The 9,193-nt window shown below is 41.1% G+C and overlaps 1 protein-coding gene across 1 annotated transcript; it reads right to left on the reverse strand.

The window, feature by feature from the left end:
• Nucleotides 1-3,493: 3,493 nt before the first annotated feature.
• tmem158 (transmembrane protein 158) lies at nucleotides 3,494-5,809 on the reverse strand. Its single transcript, XM_026184913.2, has one exon. It carries the CDS (start codon nucleotides 4,797-4,799, stop codon nucleotides 4,098-4,100), a length of 702 nt encoding a protein of 233 aa, XP_026040698.1. The 5' UTR covers nucleotides 4,800-5,809; the 3' UTR covers nucleotides 3,494-4,097.
• Nucleotides 5,810-9,193: the final 3,384 nt, after the last annotated feature.

The following is a 9,193-nucleotide window of genomic DNA, read 5'->3' on the forward strand; positions in this document are numbered from 1 at the left end:
GATAGTTATGGATCAGAACTCCGGAAGTAGACACCTTTCGTGCATGCGGGGTACCGATCGGGTTTCCGGTACGGATCGGGTAGTGACTGTCGCTACCCAATCTGTACCGGACACCCGATCACAGATTTTTGAGCACCGTGTACCACATAAAATCAGTTTGCAGTAAGCACAACCAGATTTCATACATAAGGCACATTTTTTAAGAAAATGAAAGGATTTTAAGTGCGCCTTATAATCGGAAAAATACGGTACTGAAAAAGTTCTTGTGCTTAAAGTGCTTCACTGAGCTGAAATTTAAACTTAAAATATCTCAAGATATATAAAATAAAAAGAAAGTCTAAATTAAAAATGCCTCAAAGGCTTCGAACTGAACATCTCAATATCTGAACATCTTACCTTGGGCATGGGCATCTGATAGGTTCCTCCCTTGACTATTTTTGATTGGTTTAGACCATGATATGGGCATAATGTGTGTCTGTTGTTGACCACACAGAGACTTTCAGAGTTGCGGAGACTGTTTTTTTTCACTTGTGTGGCTGGTCACATCAGTGCGCCAATCTTTTGGGCAGAACGTTGGCACATAGGTGGAATGTGCAGGTGTCACTATTGTATTTTTGTGTCATTTCCCCTTTCTCCTCATCTGTGCAGAGACGCACGTGACACACAAATAAATTGAACAGCGTGGAGTCGGTGCTGCGGCGCTTCAGCAGCGCGTTCGGCTACTCTAAGCAGCACCTTGTTTAGGTCAAGATAGGTCACATAGAGACTTTCAGAGTGTGACCTAGGATTTTTTTTAGTCGCACCCTTGTTACTCTTAAATGACATTCTGATCTTTTGAGCATGTTTCAATAATCATTGCTTCATTATTCTTTTCATTTTTTAAATTCATTTTAACAAGATGTAATTAGGCCAGACTTTCCCTGTATCTTTTAAAAGCAAACATCACTATTGTAATTTTAGATTTGCTTTTTAAATCATGTATTGATGCATCACTGGGTTGAGTGAAAAGAGATTTTTAATAAGGATTTACCAAGCAAACATTGATGTCAGTTACCCCATAGTGGGGTTGGTTGTCAGACAGTACGGGGTATTTTGTCCTTACAGTCATCAGTGGGATTTTAGTAAAAAATGTTGATTTAAAAAAAAAAAGTATCAATAAATTTCAAATGAACACCACCAAATGTCGCTTGTATTTAAATTGTGAATTTGAACCAAAGATAGTTTTTGTGAGTTATGAGCAGAGAAAAGACTAAAGTCATTTACAGTGCTTCAATGATGCAGCCTTTATTAAGGCCACAAAAACAACTGAAGACATATTCTGCATCCATAACTGTATTTTGAATGATACTGGCGTATCACTGAAATAAAAATGCCAGATGTTGCCTGTATCTTGTAAAAGACAAGCAGTCTTTTTGTGTTTCCAACAGGTAACCATGACTGTCAGCGTTTTAATAAGTGTGCACTTTTTTTGTAATAAAAAAAGCTACTCCAACCCAGAACAATTACAAAATACTTCCTCTACTAAAAGTTTTGTGTCTTTTTCTCAATCTAACTACTGATAAAGGGACAGCTTGTCTGGTCAAATGTGTAATATCAACAGAGCTCCACAGCGCCCTCTGATGTGTGACTAACAAGCAATCAGACAACCCCATGTTTGCACATGCTGCTGGTTCTCATGATACACAGAACAAAAAGGGTGATTTGCACTTTATGTGGTAACACCTCCTTTTGTCTCCAGCATCTGTGAGACAACAAATAAGTCTACAAATTGTTATTTCAGTAAAGAGTAGGGTGACCAGATGTCTGTGCTAATGTGGGACTGCATAGCATTTTCTTACAGTGTCCCACATTTTACATTGGCACAAAACACTTGGAAGTATATTTGGCTTTTGTGTCGTAAATGGCAATCTAGTTATAGTTTAAACTGTTTGTTGTATTTTTAGTTTTTAGTTTGCTATGAAACTTTCACACTACTTCCCAGCATTGTTGACGTCTCACTTTGTCCCTCAAAAAACACAGACTTTGATGGGATTTGTTCACCCTAGAAAGGAGTGGCAGAGAAATGCCTTTACTCATTTATGTGTGTATTTGTTGATGCTGATTACATTACTGGACAATATTTAAAGCAGGTTATAGCTACTCAGGGCTCCCTGAACCTGCTTTTGCTCATAATTTATGCGTGCAACAATATTCTAATATATTCTATTCTAAGTTACAGCACATTTTCCACAGAAATTAATCCAGACACTCATCAGGAAGGACAGGTAAAAAGAAGAAACATTTGCAAAAGCCATAAATTTCATCATAACACCCTGAAAAATAACTATATTAATAGTGGTCATAATTATGAGAATGAGAGAGGAGGACAGAGTGAGCGAAAAAGAGAGAGCAGGATGATAACAGTAAAGCGAGTGAGCAAAAAGAAGCAGGAAGGAGTGTCAGACTCAACAAAATGAATAAGACAACGTCGCATCTGTTTCGTCCACATTCACTGATGATATTTTTAAAAGTTGTTAGATTATATTTTTGTTATTTTCTAGGTGAATACAACATGTTTGTATGTGACTGTCAGTGCAAAGGACAAGTGAGGCGGATGAAGAGAGAAAGGACAGAGATATTGGCTGCAGATCGCCGTCCGTCCCTGAGCTTGGTTCTGCCGGAGGTTTCTTCCTGTTAACAGGGAGTTTTTCCTTTCCACTATCGCCCAACTGCTCGCTCATAGGGGTCATATGATTGTTGGGTTTTTCTCTGTATATATTATTGTAGGGTCTACCTGACAACATAAAGCACCTTTAGGCGACTGTTGTTGTGATTTGGCGCTATATAAATACAATTGAATTGAATATTGAAGTTAGATGTAAAAAATAATCATTATTTTTCACAAGATAATTTTCATACATTTCCACTGTCTTTATTGAATAAGGATACTTTAACCACCTGTTGATTTAGTGGACTGCCTCTGTGTGGTTAAGAGACTGAAACGATGTGTTGCATGTTTCTCCTCTTATCTGCTTTGCAACAAATTGTCAAAATGACTTAAATTTTGCCTCAGGTTTGATAAATAAAGGTTCCACCCTGAAATGATTGCATTATATTGAATTCTGTGATTATTCATTCTGAATTCTTCTTAGACACTAGCATAGGTAATCCTTCGACTTAGTGCTTTTGAAGGTAACGTGTGTAAACAACTGAATTGAAGTTTGCAAAGGTGAAAAGGGTTGACTACATGAGCAAACAGCATATTCTAATAATATCATTTACAAGGCTCTGGATGCATGACATTGTGACTGTGGCTTCCTAAAAGTTTGATCTTAAAATCACCCCATACAAAATCTAAGTTCAATCACACACGTTCCTGCATTTTAAGCAAAAGTGAGCATAAACATACAGGATCCAGATCCAGAGGTAAAATCATGATCCATTCACATTTAACGTGAGTGCTTGTGTGTGTGAAGTAAATGTGACTGCAGAGAACAGGTCAGAGAAAATCTGGTATGGCCTATATATGTTTTATTTTTACTTAAATCTTTAGAACATGAATACAAATAACCACTTTTATTCAACTTGACATAAGAAATCTAACAATATAAGTACTCAATCCCTCTCTATGCCAATCATAAACAACAACTATGTTTTTAAAGGATCTTAATCTGGGGGCAAAAAACTATCACATTGACTTCTGAATGCGCATGACTGTTGGTTATATAGTGTATAAGACGGCACGCTTTGAAGTTCAGTTTTCAGTGCAAAAGTCCTACACATAGAATAAGGCAAAAACTTTCTAGAAAGATTAAAAACTATACAAACACTGTTTAAAGAGAAAAGTTTTGCACAGTTTACGCAGACATAGGAAGGCCTACAAGGGTATACAAAACACATTGGTGTTGGTCCCAGTATAGATTAATATTGGCTAGTATATAATAACCCTTTATACTTTACCTCGGTTGTCCTAAAGTGGAGGAAAAGGAGGTCTAAGAACACCCTAGATTAAAGCATTTGATCAAAAGGTTCCTCCGCAATCATTCATTCATACAGTTCGATGGCTACAATTATAGTATAGGCAGCACAGGCTATAAATATAATGAAGGATATTTCAGTTATCTGGGTCTCCTCTGCTCCATCCCATTAGGCAGAAATCCTGCAATGATCGGCACTGGCCATATGAGAGCAGCAACACTCCACACAATGATAACCAGAGTCATAAAACAAGCCACAAGTGTCGACTCGATGGGTTTTCTGTTCAGCCTCCAACTTTTGTCCCCCTTCAGCTCGTCGAGGCTGAAATCCACGCAGCAAAAAGTGACTTGATCCCCGGTCTGCTGGCCCCTTGACCTACCCTGACCGAACTTCCGGTACCGGGACATCCCGCAGCCCACGCACAAGCGCAACTCCTGCTGACCCCCGGTGACTCCGAGGTGCTCGATGACAACGGGCGAGATCACCCTGTTGAAAGACGCGGCGAAAAAAGCCCTGCCGTGGTTGTTGGTGGTGTAGATGATAACATCACACTGGAAGCCGAAGCTGCTGTCCCAGCGGGCCACCAGCGACGTGGGCAGGAGTCTCTGGACGCTCACGTTGCACTGGGACAGACTCTGCATGGAGGAGGCGTCGGGCGAGGCGTCGCTCTCCTCCACAGACCTTTTGGAGAAGCGCACGTCCACCTCCAGGTTCGCCAGGAACCTGTTGGAGGAGTTGATGGGCGGCAGGAGGAGGTCCTCGTCGCTCCAGCCTTGACATCGCGGGAGAAGTGCGGCCACCGCGGTCAGAGCCAGCAGGAGAGTCGGAGAGTTGTTCAGCATGGCACAGGGCGCGTCTCTCCTGCTCGCATGGTGCGGTGACGATCGCCGGAGACGGACGAGATGTGCAAATGTTTAATTCACCAGTCGCGAGTGTTTTTTTAACGCAGCACCCAGCGGAAAGATTCAATTCCCTGCTCGGCTGATACAAATGGAAACGTCCAAAGGCTGTCATGCGCGCATCCCCCCTCCCTGCGGATGTTTCTATCCGTCTCGTTCTCCAAATGTGCCCATCTATCGGTACACAGACGTAGCAGGATGGGAAGAGCTGTGCGCTCTCAGCTCCGATCTTCACTTCCTGCCGGTCACTTCAGGTGTGAGCGCTGAGCATCAAAACACAAAGGAGTGGTTTGGGGGGGGGGGGTCTCTAGTGCTCCAGTGCGCAGGAGCTCAGTGCATTACATATTTTCTAGTCATGACATACACATGATTCATAAACCTACCACACCAAAAATAAATGAAAGCGTTATACAGAGAACGTCACGTGACCGTATAGAGGCCAGTTAATCAGCTGCCCTCAATTTATTTCTCAATTTATTCCTCTGAGGCACCAGGAGTTAGCAGCATTACCAGAAGTTTAAAAATAATCACGGGTCCCCCAGTGCACCCCTTTAGCCCCACTGAGCTACATGTCAACACACGAGAGAAAATCTCAAAAATTTCTTTATTTATTTGGATTTATTGAAATATTCACCAGGCTTGCTACATTTCCCGCACAGAGACATTTATTAAAATGTTAAAGTGCATTTTTTTTCAATGATTTGGCATCAAAAACGTGCAATTTCTAAAATCTCAGTTATACCCAACTACAAAAAAGCTTTAAAATGTCTTCTGACAGGGAGCAGTATTATTATGGTGGGGGAGCAGCAAATTCTGCGTATATACAGGTGTCATATTAGAGTCTGTTGATAAGACAATCCATCATTTGGAGCAGACTGAAATATGGATGTTTGGATGAATTTGGTGATTGCCCCACCTTTTTACCATCAGCAGCAAACCAAAAAATCAGCACAAACAGACATTGGTCACTGATTTCAGATGACGATTGTTATCGAGGGCAATTAGAGAAAAGTCTCAGGCCTTGATCCAGGGTGAATGGAAGAATCCTTACTGCCACTGCTTTTCCTCCAGTGATGAGGTCAGGTTAAAATTTCAGTTTGACTGCAAATTCACGCTCCCTAGGGGTTTCTACAGCCTGTGCGAGTTGGGGAGACGTCCCCGTGTAGCACATGCGTGTCCATATGTTTATAAAAGTGTTTGAAGTATTTTGTGCCACAGAGAAGCATGATAGGATTTCAGGTGATAAGGGACAACAGCATTACAGCAAGGACGCAGCGACTTTGACTGTTGTTTCATTTGACGAACTGAGCTGAGAGATAAGAAGTTAATCCACCACATGCAGGAAAGATTAACCTCCGGACCTTTATTTATTCAGATCAGATTAGATTCATTGAGTTCAGCCTGAATGATGGTCTCTGAGCAAACAGCAGGGTTTTAGTGCCTTGCTCAAAAACAAGTGCTGCTCTTTCATTTCCACACAAGTAGCTATACCTTGACCGGACACTTTGTTAGGGGGACCTTGCATGGACCCTCTTTTTGCCTTCTAAACTCCCTTAATTCTTCATGGCACATATTCAACAGAGTGCTCAAAACAATCCGAGATTTTGGTCAGTGTTAACATGACAGCGTCACAGGGTTGCTGATTTGCTGGCTGCACATCCATCCAAAAGGTGCTCTACTGGATTGAGAGCTGGAAACTGTGGAGGCCATTTCAGTACAATGATCTGATTGTCATGATTAAGAAGCCAGTTTGACATGATTTGAGCTTTCTGATGTGTTATCCTGCTCCAGCCATCAGAAGATGGGTACACAGCATGAACAATACTGGACATGGTCAGCAACAAATTTAAGCATTTAAACTGTGGCCATGTGGTACTAAGAAGCCAAAGTGTGACAAGAAAATTACCCCCCACACCTTTACACCACCCCGAATCATTGATACAAGGCAGGATGGATCTATATTGTGACCCTGCCATCCAAATGTGGAAGCAGAAATGGAGATTCATCAGACCAGATAATAGTTCTCCAGTCTTATATTGTCTAATATTGGGGAGCCTTTGTGACACGAGTAGCAGTGCAGTCTCCTGCTGCTGTCAACTGCTTCAGCGTTTGATGTTTTGTACGTTCAGAGACGCTCTTCTGCACACTTTGGTTTTAATCAGTGGTTATTTGAGTTACTCTTGCCTTCCTATCAGCTCAAATCAGGCCAGCCATTTTCACACTGACCTCTGACAACAAAAAGGCATTTTAACCCATAAAACTGATATTTTCCCTTTTTCAAACAATTCTTTATAAACCCCAGAGAGGTTTGTGTGGGAAACTCCCAGCAGATCAGCAATTTCTGAAATACTCAAGAAACAACCAACACATTCAAAGACACTTTAGTCACCTTTCTCCCCCATTCTGATGCTCACTTTGAATTTCAGCAGGTCTCTTTGACGATGCCTTAAAGCCTAATAGCTCTGAGTTGCAGCCACATGATTGGCTGATTTGATAATAATGATGTGTAACTAATACAGAGACTGTATGAATAAATTCTGTCTGAACAATTTCAGCCTTTATCTTCCTTTAATGAAGTACGTGTTAATTCTCTAAAAACTGACAATCTAATAAAATTATATTCAAGTTTTTTACACACATTCAGTGATGAAGCATCCATGAGAAATACTACAGCATCATTGTTGTGTCATGACCCCACTGATGGGGAACTTACCTGGCACACACATCTAAAATATCAGAGTTTTTGTTGTCTGCAGGAATATGGGGCCAGTTATTTGTACTGCTGTAACGTACAGTTAGACAACCGTATGATAGGGTGTTGCCACATTTTATTTCTGATTAAGTCAGGGAATGAGGGAAGATTATGATCTTGCCTAAATTTGTCCCTCACAGAGAGATGTTTTTGAGCGTCCAACACAATTTTTAGTCGACCCTTCCCACGTTGATACTGTACCTCCTTTCTGAGTTAAAAGGCACTTTTGTGTAAGCATGCTCATTCTGAACATTCTTTTGTCCTTCTGTCAGGACAACCTATTAATGGGTATCTCCTGCTGGATACATAAAGCCTTGCTGCTGCTCAAAGATAGCTGCAAGTTCAAATCCACTCAGGTCTAATGACGGTGCCACACACAAGCTACACAGCTTCTCAGCAAGCACAGAAGGCCACTCATGAAAGAAACTGTCCACATCCGTTCTTTTTTCCTTTTCAGTCATAAAACAGCCGCTGCATGCAAAGTGTCTTCCTGTAGTTACCCAGAGTGAAAATGCTATCTTTGGGTTGTCGTTCATTCTGCACATGGCAGAGCCTATTCAAGACAGCATATATAAGAAAAAAAGAATGAATTTAAAAGCTTGTGTGACAGTTTTTTGTTATTTAAGTGTGTTACCTTCTCACAGACTCAGACTGCCCATTAAGAGCAACAATCTCTCTCCCCAAGTTGTGAAGAATGTACTTTACTCGGCATTGCTATTTTTAAAATGATGTGTTTGTTTTTCTTTCTCAGTCCGAAGCTTCTACTTATGAAGCTGTAAACCCAATAGTCCATAACCCCTTTACTTGTTTGCTCATCTACTCTCCGCCCTTTGAGCTTTCTTTATGTTGGTGCTTGTTTCCTTCGACCGTATTGTGCACTCAGGGGAAACCAGACACATCAATAAACATGTTCCTCTGCAGCAGCAGGGGTTTTCGTACACACTGTGTATCACCTGGCTGTTCTATCTGATAGGAGACACAATCCCCCGCCCGCCACCCTGCCCTCTTTGTGTTATGGATCCAGCACTTTATCACAAACGGCCAATATGATTACACCTACAGCTGGGGACACGGCTGCAGTTAATCTCAAGGGATTTTTTTTTAGCTCTAATGATAGTTTCAGTATTAGGACTGGTGGTTAAACACCTGATCGCTTTTTGGCAGGTTGCCCTGAGCTGCAAAATCTCACTAACTCCAAAAACTTGATGAGACCACGACCAACCTTTCTCCTTTTACCTTTTGAAAGAGGTTTAAACTAGTGTCTTAACATTTGGCATTTTTGAAGCATTTGTACTTTTATTTATTAGAGATGCATTGCATTTGTTTTTGTTTTTTGTTTTTCATCTACAGCATCATTGTTTAGTCTTTTCCCTTTATTTTTCTATAAATTGCATTTCTAGGCTAGGCTTCAGCTCCCCACAACCATAAATTGCACAGGCAGGTAAGAAAATGGAAAGGTGGTCATGTACTTCGTGCCTTATGGTCACGTGTAAAAATTCAAGAGTTCTGGTCCAGAATATCTGAAAACATTCATGATCATTTAGGGATTCTGTCACACACGATTCATTTTAGGCAGCAACACAAA

This window comes from Astatotilapia calliptera, chromosome 11 (genome assembly GCF_964374335.1).
Source record: "Astatotilapia calliptera chromosome 11, fAstCal68.1, whole genome shotgun sequence".
In the NCBI taxonomy this organism is placed as follows: domain Eukaryota; kingdom Metazoa; phylum Chordata; class Actinopteri; order Cichliformes; family Cichlidae; genus Astatotilapia; species Astatotilapia calliptera.